At 44.0% G+C, this 21,579-nt stretch overlaps 1 protein-coding gene and 1 long non-coding RNA gene across 2 annotated transcripts in view; both read right to left on the reverse strand.

Moving 5' to 3' along the window:
* Positions 1-275: 275 nt before the first annotated feature.
* Positions 276-3,408, reverse strand: LOC116542207. Its single transcript, XR_004265121.1, has 2 exons — positions 3,236-3,408; positions 276-443 (listed from the first exon to the last, which is right to left on the reverse strand). It is a non-coding gene; the product is annotated as an uncharacterized LOC116542207 (long non-coding RNA).
* A 13,793-nt stretch (positions 3,409-17,201) lies between these two features.
* SMC1A (structural maintenance of chromosomes 1A) overlaps positions 17,202-21,579 on the reverse strand; it is a 43,966-nt gene continuing 39,588 nt past the window's right edge. The window contains exons 19-23 of the mRNA XM_032267030.1: positions 21,078-21,232; positions 20,804-20,955; positions 19,600-19,669; positions 19,199-19,309; positions 17,202-18,765 (exon numbers count right to left, since the gene is read on the reverse strand). Coding sequence (XP_032122921.1) covers positions 18,682-18,765; positions 19,199-19,309; positions 19,600-19,669; positions 20,804-20,955; positions 21,078-21,232 — 572 coding nt within the window. The 3' untranslated portion in view covers positions 17,202-18,681. The remainder of the gene's footprint in view (positions 18,766-19,198; positions 19,310-19,599; positions 19,670-20,803; positions 20,956-21,077; positions 21,233-21,579) is intronic.

Consider the following 21,579-nt stretch of genomic DNA (forward strand, 5'->3'; position numbering starts at 1 on the left):
TCTACTAAAAATACAAAAATTAGACAGGTTTGGTGGCAGGCGCCTGTAATCCCAGCTGCTCGGGAGGCTGAGGCAGGACAACTGCTTGAACCTGGGAGGCGGAGGTTGCAGTGAGCTGAGATCGCATCACTGCACTCCAGACTGGGCGTCCCAGCGAGACGCTGTCTAAAAAAAAGAAAAAGGAAAAGAAATAATGGTATAAGCATATGATGAATCATGGCAGTCCATCAGTTAAAAATCCTTTCAGCTACAAGTAACAAAAAACCCAACTGGCAGTGACTTAAAAACATACAGCTTTATTTATTTATTTATTTTTTCAGTTAACAGGAAGTGTGGCATGTATTCAGCTGCTCAATGATGCCATCAAGAAATTGGGTTGTCTTCATCCTTGTGCTCATCCCCTCATGATCAAAAGATGGTTATCACAGCTTCAGACGGCATGACTATATTCAAAGCAGAAAGAAAGAAGGGGACATCAGCTATGTGTCCTTCTGCTCAGGAAAGCAAACATTTTTTCTGAAGGCCTGCAGCAAACATCTCACTGGCCATAGCCAGGTCATGTAGTCATCCTTAGCTGCAACGGAGGCTAAGAAATTATCTGGCTCTTCAGCCTCTGAGTGGGAGGTGGCAAGGAACACGGAATTTGGAAATACTTGCCTCTAGGGAGCAGGACTTGCAGTGGGGAGTAGGACAGGATATTGCTGGGTTTTATTAGGCATCTTTTAGCATATTTTATTCTTTTAAGTATGTATATGTTTTCCTTTGATAAAAAATAAAAATTAGGCTGTGCGCAGTGGCTCACACCTGTAATCCCAGCACTTTGGGAGGCCGAGCCAAGCAGATCACCTGAGGTCAGGAGTTCGAGACCAGCCTGGCCAACATGGTGAAACCCTGTCTCTACTAAAAATACAACAATTAGCCAGGTGTGGTGGCACAGGCCTGTAATCCCCAGCTACTCGGGAGACTGAGGCAGGAGAATTGCTTGAACCCAGGAGGCGGAGGTTGCAGTGAACCGAGATCATGCCACTATACTCCAGCCTGGGTGACCGAGCGAGACTCCAACTCAAAAATAAATAAAATTAAATTGAATTAAAAAATAAAGTGTTATGGTTTCTATGAAAAGAGAAATCTTAAAAATAAGAGCTGGTAATACTTTTCTATCTCTAGAGCAAAGGATAGCAATTCACCCTGGAAGCAAACCTACCAGAATAGGCTCTTTACTTAGAATGAGGTATCTCAGGTATCCACCTACTGATCTTAGAGAAAATTGTGCTATCACTATTAACCTGAATGTGGCTGGTGGAAACCAGGACAGCTCTGTGTAGCAGTTAACATGGGTTGACTGTGGTTAGACAGTCTTGGTGCAATTTCCTGTCTACCATTTATTAGCTCTGTGACCCTGGGCGAATGACACCCGGGAGCATCACTTTCCTTGTTTATGAAATGAAAGTAACTCAAGTGCCTGCCACAGAGTAAGCACTCAGCAAATATCCACTATGATTAAAATGTTAAATGCTCTGTGTACTGATATAATCTGGGTGTCCTTTACAGTACTATGCTTCCACTGAGTTAATTTTGTATCCTGAACATGAATTGGGACTAGATTCATGTTTAGTCCCACTTCATATTGGGACTAAAATGACCAAATGAAAATTGTTTGTTTTTGAGAGATATGTGTGCATATTTTTTCTCAGGACTTTGCTCACAGGAGATACTACATTGGGACCACATCAGGAAACATGCAGGCTTGAATTGCTATTGACTCCTGTTGGAGGAAGCACTGTAAAAAGGAATGAGGCTGGATTGCTGGCCCTACTATATACATGGTTATTTAACTTTAAAACAATCTACTCTGTGACATGTGCTGCTGAGTACTGTGACGGTCTCTTACGGGCTACAGGGCTCAGATCAGCACTGTGAGGCAGGTGTGTTAGAATCCCACAAAGAAAATTGATATGGGGAGTGTTACGTGGGAGCAGGAAATGCAGTTGGCCTGGGAGTGGGGAATGCAAAAATGACCTCCTCTCTTTGATGCCAAGGTGAGAGCTGGAGATCTGGATTGCAGGCAGGGAGCACGTGGCAAAAACCATACAGTGGGAAGATAATCTTGCCCACATGTGGTATGAAACTGGGGGGTTATGGAGAAGGACAGCCAGTAGGCACTCATACCCTCAGAGAGGTATGAGTGACCTTCTCCTGGAGAGGTTATATCTGGTATTCTTTGAAATGTTTCCTTTCTGGCCTGATAATTATCTTCTGTTATCTGTAAGATGCCAGTAAAGTTCTATTAAGCACACATACATAGACGATACTTCATCCATAAAAAAAAGAAGAAAAGGACGCTAGGAAAAGGCATCTTTGGAGAATAAGAATGCTGAGAAATAGGCCGGGCGTGGTGGCTCACGCCTGCAATCCCAGCACTTTGGAGGCCGAGGTGGGCAGATCACCTGAGGTCAGGAGTTCAAGACCAGCCTGACCAACAAGGAGAAACCCCATCTCTACTAAAAATACAAAATTAGCTGGGCGTGGTGGTGCATCCCTGTAATCCCAGCTACTCGGGAGGCTAAGACAGGAGAATCACTTGAACTCAGGAGGTGGAGGTTGCAGTGAGCCAAGATCACGCCATTGCACTCTAGCCAGGGCAACAAGAGTGAAACTTCATCTCAAAAAAAAAAAAAAAAAAAAAAGAATGCTAAGAAATAAAAAGTGACTGTCAAAATAAAGGTATCCAGTAGAAGATAAAGTCATAATATAGAATTAAAAAATCCCCAGCTACTCGGAAAATACATGTGAGAAGACAATCATCCAGGAGATCCAATATCCAACTAACAGGAGTTCTACAAAGAACAGAGAAAGTAAGCAAAGAAATAAAACAGCAACTTCTCAGAGCAGGGGCACATGAGTCTTCAGACTGAAAAGGCCCACCCACCAGGTGCCCAGGAAAGTAGATGAGGGAAAACCCCACTGCTGGGCACATCATTGTGACATTTCAAAACACTAAGTATGAAGAAAAAAATTAAGTTTCCAGATGTAGAGAAAACAGGTTGCCAGCAAAGGAATGAGAATAATATTAGCATGTGACTTCTAATCAGCAACACTACATGCTAAAGCAGTATCTTCAAAATTCAGAGGAAAAAATTGTTTCTGACATAGAATTCTAAAGCTAAACTATCATTGAAATATGAAGGTAAAATAATGATTACATATTCAGATATGTAAAGACCCCAAAATTTACCTTTCTTAAGAAGTTACTTGAAGATGTTCTCCAACAAAATGCACAATGTATCAGTCAAGATTCTTGGATGCAAGTAAAAGAAGCAGACTCTAGTTAAGCAGAAAAGAGATTTATTTTATTTTTAAGATGGAGTTTCGCTCTTGTTGCCCAGGTTGGAGTACAATGGTACAATCTCGGCTCACTGCAACCTCTGCCTCCCTGGTTCAAGCGATTCTCCTGCCTCTGCTCCCCGAGTAGCTGGGATTAGCATGCGCCACCATGCCTAATTTTTTGTATTTTTAGTAGAGATGGGGTTTCTCCATGTTGGTCAGGCTGGTCTCGAACTCCTGACCTCAGGTGATCCGCCTGCCTTGGCCTCCCAAAGTGCTGAGATTATAGGCGTGAGCCACCACTCCCAGCCTAGAAAAGAGATTTATTATGAAGTTATCGGGTAGCTCATAGAAGTCTGGAGAATCAGGCTGAGAACATGGAGTGGGAGCAAGGAAGGCAGGCAGGAGGAACCACAGCTAAGGGCCTACTGTAGAAATAGCCTGGTTAGAAGGCCGCTGTTGGTCCCCTACTATTCCTACCAGTGGACCTGATCCTACTGGCACATGCCACTGCAAAGGAGCTCCAACCATTCTCCCATCTGTTGTTTTGGTGTATTTGTTATGGACTTCAGAGTCCCTATCCTCACTCCCATTCTTCTGCCCAACTTAGTGAGCCTCTCCAGTGTAATTATGTATACTTTCAATCCATCTTCCGTATGTTTATTTAAGTGCATATCCATGAAAATACATAGTATTGTTTTACATTTCTGTAAATGGAATTATGCTATAAATACCATTCTGTTTCTTACTTTTTTTCTCTCAATGCTGGGGATTTTGGAGACCTGTGCATGTGGCTATATGTAAATCTAGTTTATTACTTTTGTTTTCTAGTTTTCCATCCTATGAATATACAGTTTGTTTATCCTGTCCTATGGTGATGAACACCTGATTGCTTGTGATTCCTCACTACTACAAACAGCGCTGCAATGAACAACCTCAATTATATTTTCTTAGGACGTGTGTATAAGAATTTCTCTGGAATATGTGCCCAGAAGCGGGATTGCTGGGCTGTAGGGTATACACATACTTAATTTCATGGGTACTGCCAAACTCTCTCTGGAATCCCTGTACCAGTTTACATTCCCACTCACGGTTGTCCTTTTCCTCACATCCTCATCAGCACTTGATAATATCTAACTTTCTATATGTTACCTTTCCTATAGTGACTTCTTGGTATTAATTTCATTTCTCTTAGCAGAGTTGAAAAATCTCTTATATATTCATGTTTCCCCTTCTACAAATTATTCATATCCTATGCCCATTTTCCTATTAGGTTAACTATCTTCCTTTTCTATTTATTAATCTTTTGTCAGTTTTAAATATGACAAATATATTCTCCCAATCTATCATCCTTTTGTTAATTTTGTATATTCCTGGCTTCTTTTTGTTGTTGGTTCCAGATTCAAATCCATGAACAGAGTATTCAGCCCGTGTTGCCTGGCGGGCCGGGAAAGAAAGTATCTGACCACCATCAGTTTCCATAGTGGGAAAAAGGGCCATGCCTCCCAATTTGGGAGGGATTCCCCCAAAAAACACCATGGGAAATTAGATGCTAGAGAACAGCAGAGTTCACTCCTTTGGTTGTACAACATCCACATATAGCCTTCCTCCTGTACTTATGAGTTAAAAAAATAAAAAGCTTCCACCTAATACAGTACAAATATACCTCATATAACCAAACATGCACCCATCCCCTTTCCAGAATGAGAAAACCAAAAACATAAATTAGAATGCTTTCAGGTGCAAGCAATAGAAAACCCAACTCAAGCTGTCTTGAATAGTAAATGCAATTCATTGGCTCACTTAACTGGAGTCCACGGGCAGGGAGACTTCAGGCATGGCATGATCCGGAATATGGTTCCATTTCTATGATTCCCTTGGCTCTGCCTCCTCCATTTGTCAGCTCCATCCTCAGGTACGCCTTCCACATGTTCACAAGATGGCTAACAGCAGCAACCAGGCTACATGCTTCTTTGTTCTTATCCAAGGGAAGACAGGTCATCTCCTCTCTCAAAAGCTGAACAAAAGTCCTAAGCCTCATTGTGATTGGGTCATCCCTGAACCAGTCATCACTGTGGCTAGGAGGGTGAAATTACTCAGATCAGTTTATACCAGTAAAGGCCTACACCTAGAGCTGGTGGTGAGGTCAACCCCACTCATATCCCATAGTTGACATACAGCGGGGGAGGAGTGGAATGGATGCTGCAGAACAACTACAATGTCCACTACAAGGGAGTAAACTAAGAAAGAGGAAGATATGGGGTCCAAGAAAGATTGGGTCCAACCCAGAATAATGAAAGGACGTCCCAGGATGACAGCTGTGCCGCAGGCCTATAGAGCAATCAGTCCAAATTGGAACAGGAAGACGAACTCCAGGAAGAAGGTATCTGGGGAAAAAGGGGATTCAAATGATTTTATACTTTCCTTGAGAATTTGGAATAACTTAAGAAGCTGATAAAGTCGGACAATGCAAGGAAAAAAAGAAAGGCAATTAGAAACTCTAAGAAAAAAAGCTGTATAAGAAAAGCAATGTAATCCTAATATACGAATTGGATCTTTCTGGAACAATATTTATATCATCATAATAAACACTTTATTGCCCTTAAACTTTCAGAATGACTTACTGGCAAAGTATGGATGACTTAATTATGGTTATAGAACAAAGTGTAAATATTATTAACCTTGTTAATATAAAAGTAAAAGTGCAGATGACAGAAGTTAAGAGGGAGAAGGGGGAGAGTAAGTCTATTATTAGTTAAGGGTAGAAAGATAAGGAATAGAGGATATATAATTAGTGACATGGCTATATTGGAGGCATGGGAAGGGCATTTGGGTGCTATAAATAGCAGGAAGTTAATAATGACTAAAATTGATCAATAAAAGTTGATAAATAGAAAAATCTTTATATTGGCTGGGTACAGTGGGCTCACACCTATAATCCCAGCACTTTGGGAGGCCAAGGCAGACCAATCACCAGGGGTCAGGAATTCGAGACCAGCCTGGCCAACATGGTGAAACCCCATCTCTACTAAAAATACAAAAATTAGCTGGGCATAGTGGCACATGCCTGTAATCCCAGCTACTCAGGAGGCTGAGGCAGGAGAATCGCTTGAACCCAGGAGCCTGAGGTGGTAGTGAACCGAGACTGCGCCACTACACTCCAGCCTGGGTGACAGAGTGATACTCCATTTCAAAAAAAAAGAAAAATCTGTATATTATTTAGAGATATGAAGACAATTGCTGGAAAAAACAAAACAAAACAAAACAAAAACAAAACAAAACAAAACAAAAGAGATTTCCAGGTCAAGATGATAGACTTACCATGTGTTTTTCTCCACTCCCTCCTGAGACTCTGCTAAAATTATTGTAAAGGGATTAAAAAGGGTACAAATACACAATGATGAAGAGAGTGGGAACAGGTCCATCAGCAAAAGAGAGATTTCAACAAATTTCTGGAAGATAGGAAGCAAATGGAGGAATGGTGACTGATGGAGCATGGTAGAGGAAGCCATAGCCTGGAGTATGCATGGAGGTGATGCTTCAGAGGAAGGAGTTGTTCTTTCTCTGCAGAAGCCTGGAGTGTCTTGGTCTTGACAATGCCAACTATGATGAAGGATGGGAGTAAAATGTGGGGCTGAAAATAGGGATTTTAATGGGAAGGCTGCATATCAAACCATGAATCCCCTCCCCTTCCTCTGTGCACAATTCACAGCAGCCAGGTATCTACCCATTAGGCAAAAAACAGAGGGTTCTTCACTACAGCAACCAAACCACCTCAGAGAAAAGACGTTAGCATTCCGGCACTCAGAGATTCTGCAGCATAGCAAGTTAGCTCTCTTCTGGTCATCCTAAAGGAAGGCCACCAGTTGCCTAGCCCTTCCCCCATACATGGAGCTTCTGATCAGATTTTTATTGCTACATTCTTAAATATCAGCCAACAACTATGGATCACTAGGCATTTGAGAAAATACTGCAACTAGAAAGAGACCAAAATAAGTAAACAAGGGAAAAAATAATCACAAATGAAATAGATATTTCAAAGAATAGAAGGAAATATAAAAATACCTCTATTATTCTCAGATTCAAGATGATAGTGCATCCATAAAACAAGAACAGAATGCAGTAAGGAAAAGAAAACAAGATGAATACTAAAATTTAAAATGTGATTGCCACATGAAAAGACATGTAATAGAAGGGTTGAAAGATAAAGTTAAATCTTCTTTCAGAAAGTAAACAAAAACAAAAGGAAGAAAGGGACAAAGCTAGGGAGGGACAGAGGGAAAGAGGAAGGGAGAAAGAGATGAAAAATAGGAGAGTGGATAAAAAATTACAAAAAATAATTCAGGAGATCTAACATCTAACATTAAGGATTTCCAGAAAGAGAGAATAAAATGGAGAAAAGGAATAGATCAAAGACATAATATGTGAGAATTTCCCAGAGTTAAAAGACCTCAAAATGAAGGGATGTAACAAATGACCAGCACGATGAATGACAAAAGACCTGAAACCTAAACACATAATTATGAAGTTTCAGAATACCAAGAATACAATTCTTAAAAAATAACAGGAGGAGGGATGGATGGAATAGAACTACTTTTCCCTATACTTCCCACCAAGTACAGCTAAAATTGGACTTGGACATTATGTATAAACATAAGATTCTGAAAGGTGGATAGAAGGCGACAAACCGGGTAGGGAACTTGGTAGCAGAGAAGTGACATACTGGTGAGTTCCCTGAGTTTGTTTTTTGTCTCATATATCCCAGACTTAGGGCTGGAGGAGCCAACAATTACATAATAACTGCTCTAACACTACAGAAGAAAGCTGTAGTCCCACTCCCATCCCACCATCAAAGGCCAAGAGGGAAGCTTAGACTTCCACCCTCACTAGCTTTAAGTGGTCACCCCTCTCCCTTTCTGCTGGGGTGGTGTCAGAGAAGGTTGCAAAAGCAGCTGGAACTCCTACTCCCACCTAGCAGTAACTAGGAAACCCTCCTCGTGAGGTATCAATGGAAAGTAAGTGGGGAATCTGGACTTCCACTCCCAACTGGCAGTAATGAGGTAGTGTGCCCTCTGCATTGTCAGAGTGGTGTCTGAGGAAGCAAGCTAAAACTGAGTATTGAAATAAGATCTGGCGTCTCATAACGCAATACCAAATATGCCCAGTTTCAATCAAAAATCACTCATCAAGCCAAGAACCAGGAAAATATCAACCTGAATGAGAAAAGATGCTCAATAAACACAACACTGAGAAGACAGAAATGTTAACATTATCTGACAAGAGCTTTTAAGGAACTATCATAAAAATGCCTCAACAATTTGCTTAAACATGCTTTAAACAAGTAGAAACTGTCAGCAAAAAAAACCCAGACGATATAAAGAACCAAATGGGAATTTTAGAACTAAAAAACACAAAAAACAAAACAAAAAAACCAAACAACAACAAAAAAAACCCAAAAACCTCAACAGATAGGCTAACAGCAAAATGGAGAGGACAGAGGAAGAAACGATCTTGAAGACAGAACGAAGAGAAAAAGTGATGGCGAAAGTTACTTATAAAGCAATGAGACTCAGACTATCACACTTCTTATCACCAAAACTGAATGCTAGCAGAAAGTGAAGCAATGCCTTCAAAGTTCTGTGGGAAAATGACACTGCTCTTCAAACTTTATAGCCAAGTGTGAGGATGGAATAAAAATATTTTCACCATCCTGACTAACACAGTGAAACCCTGTCTCTACTAAAAATACAAAAAATTAGCCAGGCATGGTGGCACGCGCCTATAGTCCCAACTACTAGGGAAGCTAAGACAGGAGAATCGCTTGAACACAGGAGGCAGAGGTTGTAGTGAGCTGAGACTGCACCATTGCACTCCAGCCTGGATGAGAGTGAGACTCCATCTCAAGACAAACAAACAAACAAAAAATATTTTCAGACATGTAAAGACTCAGGAAGTCTACTTCCTATAAGACCTTTCTGAGAAACTTGACGATGTGCTCCATCAAAACAATGGAACAAGCAAACAAACAAAACAAAAATCTTGGGAACCAGTTAACAGTGGGTATAACCACAGAAAACAGTGAAGAGAAGCCCCAAGATGACAGCTATGCATCAGACCTTAGAAAGCAACTAGTGAAGATTTGAAAAGGAGATTAAGGGCTCTGGGAAGGTCTCCTGAAGGGCAAAAAGTAGACTTGATGGAATTCCTAACGTAATGGAGATTTTGAAGAAAAAAAAAAAAAAAAGGAATACATGATAAAATAAAGAGGGAAAAAAGAATTAGAAACTTCAGGAAAAATAGAAAGCTGCTATAAAAAAAGTATAAAAAGTACATTGCTTTGCTCTGCAATGAAGAATGCACAGCCATATTAACAGTTGTTTACCGCTTTTCAACTTTTAGAATCCAACTACAGACAAACATCAAAAAAACTCAATTATGATTACAGAACAGAATTTAATGTTATGTTTTGACAATATGAAAGACCAGATGACAGAAGTTGGGAGGTTAATGGTGAGGAAGGGGGCTATAGGAAAGGGCATTCTCTCATCTAACAAAGTTCTAGTTTAGAAATATTGTCTGTAGTTCATGGAACAGGAAATAAAGGCGTTACTCAATAACTCATAGAAAAACTAAATTATACTAGAAGCAGGAAGGAGTTGAACTTGCTATAAATGATCTAAATCCTCATCTGTCACAGCAGGACATCAGCGGGTAATGTCTGAAAGTGATGATTTTTTAAATGCCCACATATTATGTAGGTATGGAGATAAAAATCAGAATAAATAACTAAAAGTGGCTGCTAAAAGTGAGAGTGGGGGTGGGGATGTGTGGGGCAGTAGACTTTTGCTTTTCACGAGTCCGTCTGTAGTGATTTGACTTTACTGATTTGAGTTTTCTAAATAAGGTACATGGATTACTTCTATTTTAAAATGAGAAAAAAAATTTTAAAAAGGACACTCCTGCCCACAACCCTCCTCCCCCCAAATTCCCTTATCCCTCCAGACCTACTGTAGCAGAATATAATAAAGTTTGGGAAACCTTGCAGTCTCTCTTCCTGCTTCTCCCTTAGGTGGAGCCTCTTTGCTCTAGTCAAAATGGAATGTTTGTTAGCCCAAACAGGGCATATTTATTCCTACCTTCTTGTTTTTCTGTCTCCCAGGCCTGGAAAGCCCTTCCTCCTTATATCCACCAGTTGGAATACTCTCTTTTAAGGCTCAGCTCAAATTCCTCCTCCTCCATAAGTCTTCCTTATCCCCTGGTAGAACTCTCTCTTCCCTTGGGGGTTCCTACAGGAGTCTTAATTTATGCCTCTGATATCACACTTAAATGTACTTTTTTCTTTTTTTCTTTATTTCTGAGATGGAGTCTCACTCTGTCACCCAGGCTGGAGTGCAGTGACACGATCTCGGCTCACCGGAACCTCCGCCCCCTGGGCCCAAGCAAATCTCCTGCCTCAGCCTCCCTAGTAGCTGGGATTGCAGGCATGCACAACCACGCCTGGCTAATTTTTGTATTTTTAGTAGAGACGGGGTTTTGCCATGTTGGCCAGTCTGGTCTTAAACTCCTGACCTCAGGCGATCCACCCGCCTCGGCCTCCCAAAGCGCTGGGATTACAGGGGTAAGCCACTGCTCCTGGCAAATGTACTTTTTTCAAATATCTTTTTTTTTTTTTTTTGAGACAGTCTTACACTGTCACCCAGGCTGGAGTGCGATGGCACGATCTGCACTCATTGCAACCTCTGCCTCTCAGGTTCAAGAGATTCTCGTCTCAGCCTCCTGAGTAGCTGGGATTACAGGTGCACGCCACCACACTGGCTAATCTTTGTATTTTTTTTTTTTTTTGATGGAGTTTTGTTTTTGTTGTCCAGGCTGGAGTGCAATGGCGCCCACAAGCTCTGCTTCCCAAGTAGCTGGGATTACAGGCATGCACCACCACACCCAGCTAAGTTTTTCTATTTTTAATAGAGACGGGGGTTTCTCCATGTTGGTCAGGCTGGTCTTGAACTCCTGACCTCAGGTGATCAGCCCGCCTTGGCCTCCCAAAGTGCTGGGATTACAGGCGTGAGCCACCGCGCCTGAGAGGTTGGGTTTTGCCATGTTGGCCAGACTGGTCTCAAACTTCTGACCTTAGGTGGTCCTTCCGCCTTGTCCTCCCAAAGTGTTGGGATTACAGGCATCAGCCACCGTACCCAGCCTGAAATACATTCTTTAGGTCAGTGTTTCATGCCCCAAACCTTCTTTTACCCCAGCTACCACCTCCTAAATACCAATCTGGCTCAGTTACTCCCCTGCTTCAAACACTTCTACAGCTTCCCATTGCTGAGTCAAAGCTAAGCTTGACTGCTTGGATTCCACCACTTCTCCCACTGCATGGGACGATGCCCTGTCCCCCTGAAACCCATGCACTTTCACTCTTGATTTAACTTTGCTTAGGCAGCTCCTCTGTTCGTAATGTTCTTTCCTCCCTTTCCATATGGTAAGCACTAATTCCTCTTTCAAGATTCAGTTCAAGTGCTCCATCCTCTATAAAGGCTTTCCCACACCAGGGAGACCCATCCAATACTTCCTATTTGCTCACTTTGCCTTACCTAGACTTCCATTATATAGCCTGCCACACTTAGTGCACTTAATTGCTTACTTTCTGAGTCCCCAATTAAGCCAAGAACTCCTGGAGGGCAAGTATATCTTATTCCCAGAACCTAGCACAGGGCCTGACACATGGCAGGAATTCAACATATGCCTGCTGAACAAGTGGATGGAAAAATGATGTATGAGTGAATACATGAAAGAACAAATGAGCTAGTAAATGCTTACATTAATGCATGAATGAATAAGTGAGGTTGTGAGTTAGTGCATATGTAAGTGAATGAATAAATGGCAAGTGGATGAATGAATAAAAATAAGCCAAGTGAATGAAAGGTGCCCGTGCCAGTGAGGGCAGGAAAGGATAAGTGAATTCCCACTCTGTGTCTTCCTTCAAGCCCACCAGAAAGACCTCCTGCCCAGCTTTCCACTCATCTAAACTGCACACCACAATGTTAACCTCTTTTAGATTTCAAGGAACAAAGACACACTCAGGTTAGTGATGGGGATTTATTAAAGCATTCACAGGGAAATAAGGAAGACAAGAACTGCTACACAGGCAGCCTCATGGAAGAACAGAAACTTGAAAATGGTTCATGATCCAAAGCAGCTCTAGAGCCTGGCTTATCTTGTCACCCCCTCAGCTGCAGGCATCTGTTGCTCCCTTCTCTAGTGCTTCCCAAATTGGTGACTCAACTCCTTTCTGGCTGTATTTATACTCCTCCTACTGCTACTGACTAACTTCTTTCTGCCCCCCTCGATGCTAGCCCATGGCTTTTGCTGCCTCCTGGGTCCTGCGGCTTCATGGCTCCTGAGGCTTCAGTTCCTATTAATCCACGGCTTTTCTGCACTGTAGCTCCTGCTGCCTCTTCCATTCCTGTTGCCATGTTGCCACGTGGTTCTGGCTACCTTGAGGTTCTTGCAATCTCATCACTTCTACTGTCTCATTTATCTATTCAAGCCTTCTGGTGCTTTGTCAATCTCATAGTCAGTTTTGTCTCATGGTTTCTGTTCCTCGTGGCTCCTATTGCTTCATGGCTTCTGTGTCCTTTTAGCCCATTGTTGCCTTGCTGCTTCATGGCTTCTGCCACCCTGTGGCCCCATGATCTCATTATACAAATGTCTCATGACCTCTGCTTATTTATGGTTTCTGCAGCTTTCTCTTTGCTTTTGCTGTTTAGTTTTCTGGCTGCCCCTCATCCACCACCACTTACTTATGCCTCATTAAGGTCTAATTAACTGTTCACTTTTTCTGAACACCTCATATTCAGCCTCCTTGAAAGATCCGGTTGTTTCATGTATTTGCCATTTGATACAAGCCACCCTGTAAGGTAGAGTCCTTATGCCAGTCCAGTTAATAGGCTGCTGGCCAGCCTAGAGCTTGGCTGCCCTTGAGTCAGACACTATCCCCATCTAGCTATCTGTGGCCAGGACTGTGAGGTCACATGGTACAGGGCATTGCAACTTATGCTAAAGAAACCCCTTAGAAGGGACTGCAGGAATGGCAGGTTTGCTGACGGTTTCCAGAGGGGGCAGGGTAATTGGCAAGCATCTTGTTCGGACTGTCCAATACATCGACCTTCAAGGTTGAATCTAAGTCTCACCTTCTCCCTGACTACCTCTGCCTGTCCTGATTTACAATGGGATAGATCAAGATCAAGACTCTAGAGATGACATAGAAAGGAAACCTAGGTTCCATTTCTGGCTCCAATGCTTCCTAGCAGTGGGACCTTAGGAAGTTAATTCCCCTCCGAGGACCTCAGAAGGGGTTTGGGCAGTCTTCCTTTAAAGGTCTGACATTCTGGGTGTCTCACTGTAAGTTATTGTATAAGAGATGTGACTCTTAACTGGGAAAGCCCTCAAAAACATGTGAGGTAGGAAAGAGAGAGTAGAGTCCTGGCTTGGAAGAGCCTTACTGCACACTGGAGGTGCTTAGCCAAGATTTATTGAACTAGATGAATGAATCAATGGCTTGTGGAGGGGGGGAGGGGCAGTGAGAGACCACACAGCACACAGAATGTCTAACTAACTTGAGGGAGGAATTCCAATTGCTGAGGAGGATGTAAGGAGATTCTGTTTCAGAGATGGATAAGGAAAGAGATGACTGGGATAGGGTAGGAATCCTGACTATTCATGGGTACTCATTCTATCCTCTCAGTCACCCTCCACATCCAGTAATCAGTCATTAAGTCCAGTTTATCATCTTCCCTTAACAGTTCACACCTTAACACCTCCATTCTATTCCTACTGGCCTTTGCCCTAGTGCGGGCCTCCTGGTTTTTTCCACAGTGTAATTAATCTACCCGTCTCCATTCGTTTTCTCACAAATGCATTCACTCATGCATTCATTCATTCAAAAACTTTACTGGTGCCTGTTTTGTGTCAGGCACTGTGTTTTTTTGCAGGGGCTTTACTGGTAAGCAAAATATCCCAAGGCCCACCCTTGTGGTGCCTAAAGCTTATTCAGAGACAACACAAGCAAATATAGTAGCGTAAGAAGCTGATTAACAGGGAAGCTACAGGCAGGGGCACATACAGCATGAACATCTAACCTAACCTGTTTCTATGCTGGTTGGCTAGCCAGCCAGAAACAGGTTAAGTTCACATCTGATCTGGAGACACCCTATTAAAAACCATCTCATGGCATCCTCACTGCCTTCAAGCTATGGTTTCTAAATTTGGCTGTACCCTAGTCATGTGGTAACCTTTATAAGCATTCAAGATTTCAAGCCCTCACCCCAGACTTAATGAATTTTTAGAGGTCGGGGCCCAGAATGCCCCATGTGCTCGTGGCATACAGCCAGTTTGGGAACCACACTGTCCTACAAGACAAATCTCAATTCTGTAGCCGTGCATTTATGACCCTCTTCCAATCTGGCTCCTCTCTACCTTTTCTTGCTGCTTTTCCCCTACCCCAGGAATCTTCACTCTTCAGTATTTGATTGCTTTGCAGTTTCTTGCCTTCATGTCCTCATGCATATTGTTTCCAATATCTGGAAATTCCTTCCACTTCCTCAACTGGGTAATTCCTACCAGTCTCTCAAGACTCAGTTCAGGTGTCACCACCTAGACTAGAGGATGCCTTCCCTGAATCTTCACATAAGCTAGACGTTTCTCCTGTGCTCCTGTCAGAGTGTTGATCACACTGTATAGTTAATGACCATTTTACAAATTGCTTCCCCAACTAGAAAGCTCCTCAAAGGCAGGATAAAGATTTGACTCATCTTTGTGTTCCTGGTGCGCAACACTGTGATTTCCAGAGGGAAGTGCCCAATTAAACTTAGATACTGTTGTGGAGTACTCTTCAACTCCCCAGAGCAAGGCTACTGTGTCCACAGTATAAGGGAGTCAAACTAGTTTCTCCAACAAGCCCTAGGGAATCTACTCGGATCCAGCTTGCTCTTGGAAACACACTGTGGTGTGCGGCCTCCTGCAAGCACACCGTTCACTGACAAGGGTTGCCCTGTGATGACAGGAGGTGGTGGAGTACAACAGGAGAGAGCAGGGGGCAAGCACTAAATAGATCCAACTGGAAATCTAGGCTCTTCCACTAAACCAGTGGAATCTTGGACAAGTCACCTCACCTCCTGGATCCTCAGGACTTAAGTCCCCAAAGCTCCTTTGTACCATATGTGTTCCTGTGTGCCAGGGCCTTAGCCCAAGGCATCTCATGTAATCCTTTTTATCCTGTGAGGTATAAGGGGTTAGGTATCTGGGTTGCCATCCATGCCTACTGAATCAGATTTCCAGAGGCAGGACCACAGCAATTGATTTTTAAAGAGCTCCACATCCTTTGGATGTGGGGGTGCAAGCAGGAAACTGCTGCTTCTCATTATAAGCCCTTCTGTACTATTTTATTTTTTACCTGTGTATATATTGCTTTACTTTTAAAAAGGAAAAAGCTTTACAAATGATTCTGATGTGCAGCCAAGGTTGATAACCACCTATACAGTGGAGAAAGCACTTGACTGACTTGGAAGACCTGGGTTCAAACCTTTTTGGGCCTCAGTTTCCTTACCTGTAAAGTGGGGAGAATAGCAAAGGTGACTTTTTTTTTTTTTTAAGACGGAGTCTTGCTCTGTCGCCAGGCTGGAGTGCAGTGGCGCAATCTCGGCTCACTGCAACCTCCGCCTCCTGGGTTCAAGCGATTCATCCGCCTCAGCCTCCCGAGCTGCTGGGACTACAGGCGCCTGCCACCACACCTGGCTAATTTTTGTATTTGTTTTAGTAGAGACGGGGTTTCATCATGGCCAGGATGGTCTCGATCTCTTGACCTCGTGATCCACCCACCTCGGCCTCCCAAAGTGCTGGGATTACAGGCGTGAGCCACCACGCCCGGCCATGCAAAGGTGACTTTTAAAGGGCTGTGATGATCCAGATACCAGCCAAATTGATTCAGATATATTTAATTTTCTCTTTGCTTCACTACTGCAAGGTAGGTATTTCTTATCTCCTTTTACAGATGTGGAAACTTAGGCTCAGAGGTGAAGTAACTTGCCCAAGTTTCTACAGCTGGAATTTGAACCAGGTCTGACCCCCAAATTGTGCTCTTCCAGATAGGCCAGCATTTGCCAAATTATGGCACACAGTACCACCACTGGTATGTGACTTCTTTGGTTGAAAACGGACAAATTTATTTTGTTTTGATAGTTATGTCTTTTAATATGTATTAGAAAAATACATAATTAGCACACATCAAACCTGTGAGTTCACAGATATCACTACTTGGGATGAAAATGATATAGGATAACAATGTTAGACCTCAGATTACCTTAAGAAAAATACTGAGTAAATAGTACAGGAGGGCAATTTGGAAGTATCTATTAAAAACCAACATATAAATATCCTATGACTTTGCAATTCACTTCTAGGTATCAACCCTAGGTAAACTTTCACATACACACTTTCGCACAGGCCTAGGGATGCTCCTGTGTAGTATTTTGTAACAGCAAAACCTGAAAAGTCTTAATGTCCATCACAAGAGAAATGTGTTAAGTAAAATGTGGTAGACATATGATGGCAATCTATAAGCAATTACAGAGAATGGACTGATCTACATTAAGTAACATGCACAGATCTGAGAAACATTGTTAAGCAAAGAAAACAAATTGCTAAACAATATACCATTTGCATTAAACACACAACATTTCCAATGAGTTCATATATGTACGTACAAGTGTTAAAACAAAGTCTAAATAGAAGTACAACAAACATAAAAGCCACTAAGAGGGGAAGGATCAGAAGTGGGAGTGGTTGGTAGCTGAATGAGACTATCTTTATCTATAACAATCTAATTTCTCAAAAGGAGAATGCATTCATGCATTATTTGAGTAATTAGAATAGACTTAATTTTTAAGAAGCAAAAAAAGCAATACACAGATTGGAATAAAAGCATGATGGTATATGTGAATGAGTGAAGGCTGAGCTAATCACACCAGGCTTTGCTGTCTCTGCATGATCCTTATAGTTAATGAGGTTAGTTCCTAAAGTGAACCTCACATGTGTTAGGCTGGGATGTGGCCCAGGCTACCTCTGCCCTATTTCCTCACAACCCAGATTGGGGCTCAGGTACCTGGTTACCATACATGATTGAAGCTACAGGCCTCCTCAGGCCCTCTACTTACCAGGTAGACCCCATCAGTGCCCTGAAACTTTCCCAGTCAGCAGGGCATTCAGCACCTTCCAGATTTGGAAGCTTCTTCTGTCCCTAATAGCTGGGATCAGAAGCTCTCAGGGGTCCAGGCATGAGGCTTATTTTCTGAGGGATCGGCACCTAAGTGGGCTCCATGAAGGGATAAGGCCTCCATTGAGGAGCTTGACATCATTAAATCCTATGAGGTAGGTAATATTGTTAGCCCCATTTTACAGATGAGGAAACTGAGGCACAGAAGGTCAAATGACTTGCCCAAGGTCAAACAACTAGTAAGTGATAAAAAGTGGGACCAGAACCCATAACAGTCTGTCCCCAGAGCTCATGCTCTGCAACTAGTGCCTGACCAAATCCTACCAATTTGTCAAGGTGCAGCTTAAATGTGACCTCCAGGAAGCCTAGAGGTGATCACCCTCTTCTCAAATTCAAAGTACATAAGACATTCAATTAACGATAGTCATTCATGAACCAACTGTATCTCCTTACTAGGAGGGTAGAGATCATGTCTGATTCAACTCTGTATTCCAAGCAAAGAGCTTGACAAATAGATGGTGTTCGGTATGTGTCTGATGAATACATACATGAATGAATACACAAATGAGTGAATGAAGGCAGTTTCAGGTAACTGCCTAAGACTCCTATGAGGTCCTGAGTACCTTTGCCCAGCTCAGGGATGCTGTCATCCTAAGCTCTCTTGGAATGAAATTCAGCCTAGGCTCCTTCTAAAACAGGTCTCCAATATCCTTTATTATTTTGCAAACATACATGCACACATGCGGATACATACATACACCATACGTACCCACACACACAGTGGGCAAGAGGCCCAAGGGACCCATGATGATGGGTGATGAGGGGGAGGAAGGGGGTGTGTGGGATGAACAGATGGCCCTGTTCAGCTCAGCACCTCCTTCCAGAGGCCAGAATACTCCCTGTCGCTCAGGAATTTTTGCTTTAGACCTAACATCACCTCTGTTCCTCTTCGTGCTTAATTAGCAGTGCCTAAATCCCATGACTACACCAAAAAGGGCCAGGAGGCAGGGGAAAGGTTGGGAGTCAAATATCCAGAGATTGGGAGAGGGACACCTTAGGGATCCAGACAGGGCAGGAGGGTAGAACTATTGCTACTGCTCATTGGGGTTGGGGTTGGCATCTGGGTACTTGGTGAGGTCGAAGGTCAGGACTTTGCTGATCACACAGTCCCCTTGCTGAAGGAGGAGGGAGAAAAAGAAACATAAAATTGTAAGGAGAGAATTAAGAGGGGTCTAGTGACCCAGGACCAGGGGCCTCAAACCCTCTTCCCTACATACCTGCCCAAAGCCCAGGCAATGGTTCTTTCTGGGTGTGAGAGGATGTGCTCAGTCCCATGTGTCTTCTCTCCCTGCCTACTTCTGTACTCTCCTCCTTTCTCCACTGTCTGGCTGCCTCTGCCTACCTTTCCATCTGTCCCCAAATGCAATGGCCCTGCCTGGCTGGGGTGGCTAAGCCTCCAGAGGCAGAACTACAACAAGCCCAAATGGCCATTCAGGACCTGATTTCCTATGCTCCCCCACCCCCTTTCCCCTCCACTGCGGCCTTCCCTTTCTGCCCTGGGAAGTCAGGCAGGGAGTAGGGCTGGCTCCTGAGCCAGGCCCACCCTACCTCAGGATAGACTCCAATGAGGCTCTCAGCCTTGGTGTAGAACTCTTCCTTGAGGGAGATGACGATGGCCTGGAAGTTGCAAGTCGACTGCTCCTTGATGTAATTTGCCACCTGTGGGAAAGGCTTCCAGGCACTTAGCAAGGCTCAAGCCTTAACACTCCCCTGTAATTTCCAGCCACAACCAGAAGGCAGCAGAGGTAGGGTAGGGGGAGGAAGGTGAGGGAAAGAGAGGCTGAGAAAAGGAGACTACTGACTACCACAGCATGGATGACTCTGGGCCCAGCCTCTTGGGCACAGAGAGCAGGCAGCAGGAACAGCTAGGGCATACTCAGGAGTTGCTCCCTGAAACCCAGCCCCGACCTGGTGGCATCCCTCCCAGGCCCCACTTTCTTTGCACCCACCTTGCCAATGTTGGTGTTATCCAAGGCAGCATCAATCTCATCCAGGACGAAGAAGGGGGCTGGCTTGTAGCTGGGAGGGAACCAGTAGGTGAGCTGACACTGAGGTGGGGAGGGGGCGGCAAGGCAGGGTGGGACAGCCCCAGGGCCCATCAAACAGGCCAGCTTCCCACTCCACTTCTTCAGACTAAAAAACCCAGGTCTCAAAGTTGCCTGAGCCCCTAAAAGCCAATACATCAACAAACATCCTCCCCTCTGCATTAAGCCCTGTGTTCCAGGTTCCTACAGAACCACAAGAAGATATGGTCCCTTCAGGAGCTTCCAGGCTGGCTGGGGAGCTAAAGTTGTCCAATGACCGAGCTACCTAGAGGTCCACCCCATCCCAACATACACCATCACAGCATGCTCTGTCATGCCTGCTTGCCTCTGCACATGCTGTACACTCAGCCTAGAATGCCTGCTGGTCTCCCTGGCAAACTTCTATTCATCCTTTACATCTCCTGCTCAAGTGGCACCTGCCCTTAAAAGTATTCCCTGGCCTATCCACACCCTCCCCACAGACTGGGTTAAGTGTATCTCTTCCGTGTATCCATAGCACACACTCTCACCCGGTCACAACACTTAACACACTGTCTGTTTATGCATCTGGCTTCTACTAGACTGTGAGCTTCTCCGGGCCAGAGACCATGTCTGATACATCTGTGTCCCCAATCCCTCTGTAGGGTCTAGTACAGAGCAGCACTCAAGAAACTGATGCTGTACAATCTTGCACTAAGTTGCAGGAGTCAGACTCAAGTGCTACTGGCATTCAGGAGGGAAAGGTCAGGGTATGCCACAGTGGTCAAGGAGGGCTTCCTAAAGGAAGGGGAGAAGAATGAGGAAGGGTTAAAGGGTAAAAGTGATGATCAAGCTAGATTTGCATGGAAAGGGATTATTAGCCAGCAACCTTGTGAGCAAAAGCCTGGAGGTGGGACTGAATACATGCACGGGCCAGTGAGGACATGCTGAGTGGATGAGGGTAGATGGGGAAGACAGGTCCAGGAAAACCAAAGCAAGATACACTGCAGTAGACAGTGAAACAGGGATGCAATCCAGATTCCACCAAACCATCTTCACCTTCGCAGATCTCTGCATATCCTTGAGCCCCAGAGCCTCTGGTGGCCTCAGTTCGGTCTCTTCGTCAACTGCCCTAGGGGGTCAGCCTTACCTGTGGATGGCAAAGAGCAGGGCCAGAGCTGCCACTGTCTTCTCCCCGCCTGACAAGTTGTCCATAGGCCGGAAGCGTTTCCCAGGAGCCACACAATTGTAGTTGATGCCATCCAAGTAGGGCTCTTCAGGATTCTCAGGGCCCAGGAATGCCTAGGGGAAGGCAGATGGGTCAGGATCTGTATCTAAGTCTGGATGGAGATAGGGAGAGGAATCCTGGAGGGAAGAACAACTGAGGATGGTAGCAGCTGGTTGGGTAAGGGACTCCAGCCTACCTGGGCACTGCTGTTGCGGGACAGGGCCTTATAGATCTCATCTATGTTGGTAGCCACAGATTCAAAACAAGCATTGAAGCGGTCAAAGCGTTCCTTCTTGATCTGTTCAAATGCCTGCTTGGCCTTCTTTGCTCGCTTTCGGGCTGCTTCAAATTCTGCCAGAAAGACAGACAGGTGATCCCTCAGTGCCCTGGCAAGAATGACCTGCAAATGACAATCGAGAGCAGGACATCCCACCAAGAGAGGGGAATGCCTGAGGAGGGTCCCAGAAGGATCTGTATCCAGTGGACTGGCCATTGGATACAGTGCAGAGTAAGAACAGGGGCCTGGAGCCACATAAATATGCATTCCTCCCTGGGTTCTACCAGCTACCAGCTGTGTGACCTTGAACAGGTCATTTACCCTCTGGGAACTGCATTTTCCGTTCTATAAAAGCAGGTATAATAACTCTTACTGTTTAGAGCTCCTGGGAGTTTTAAATAAGAAAGCATGTTAAAACAGG

The sequence above is a fragment of the Sapajus apella genome, unplaced genomic scaffold (genome assembly GCF_009761245.1).
Source record: "Sapajus apella isolate SASKATOON/1434 unplaced genomic scaffold, GSC_monkey_1.0 scaffold164, whole genome shotgun sequence".
In the NCBI taxonomy this organism is placed as follows: domain Eukaryota; kingdom Metazoa; phylum Chordata; class Mammalia; order Primates; family Cebidae; genus Sapajus; species Sapajus apella.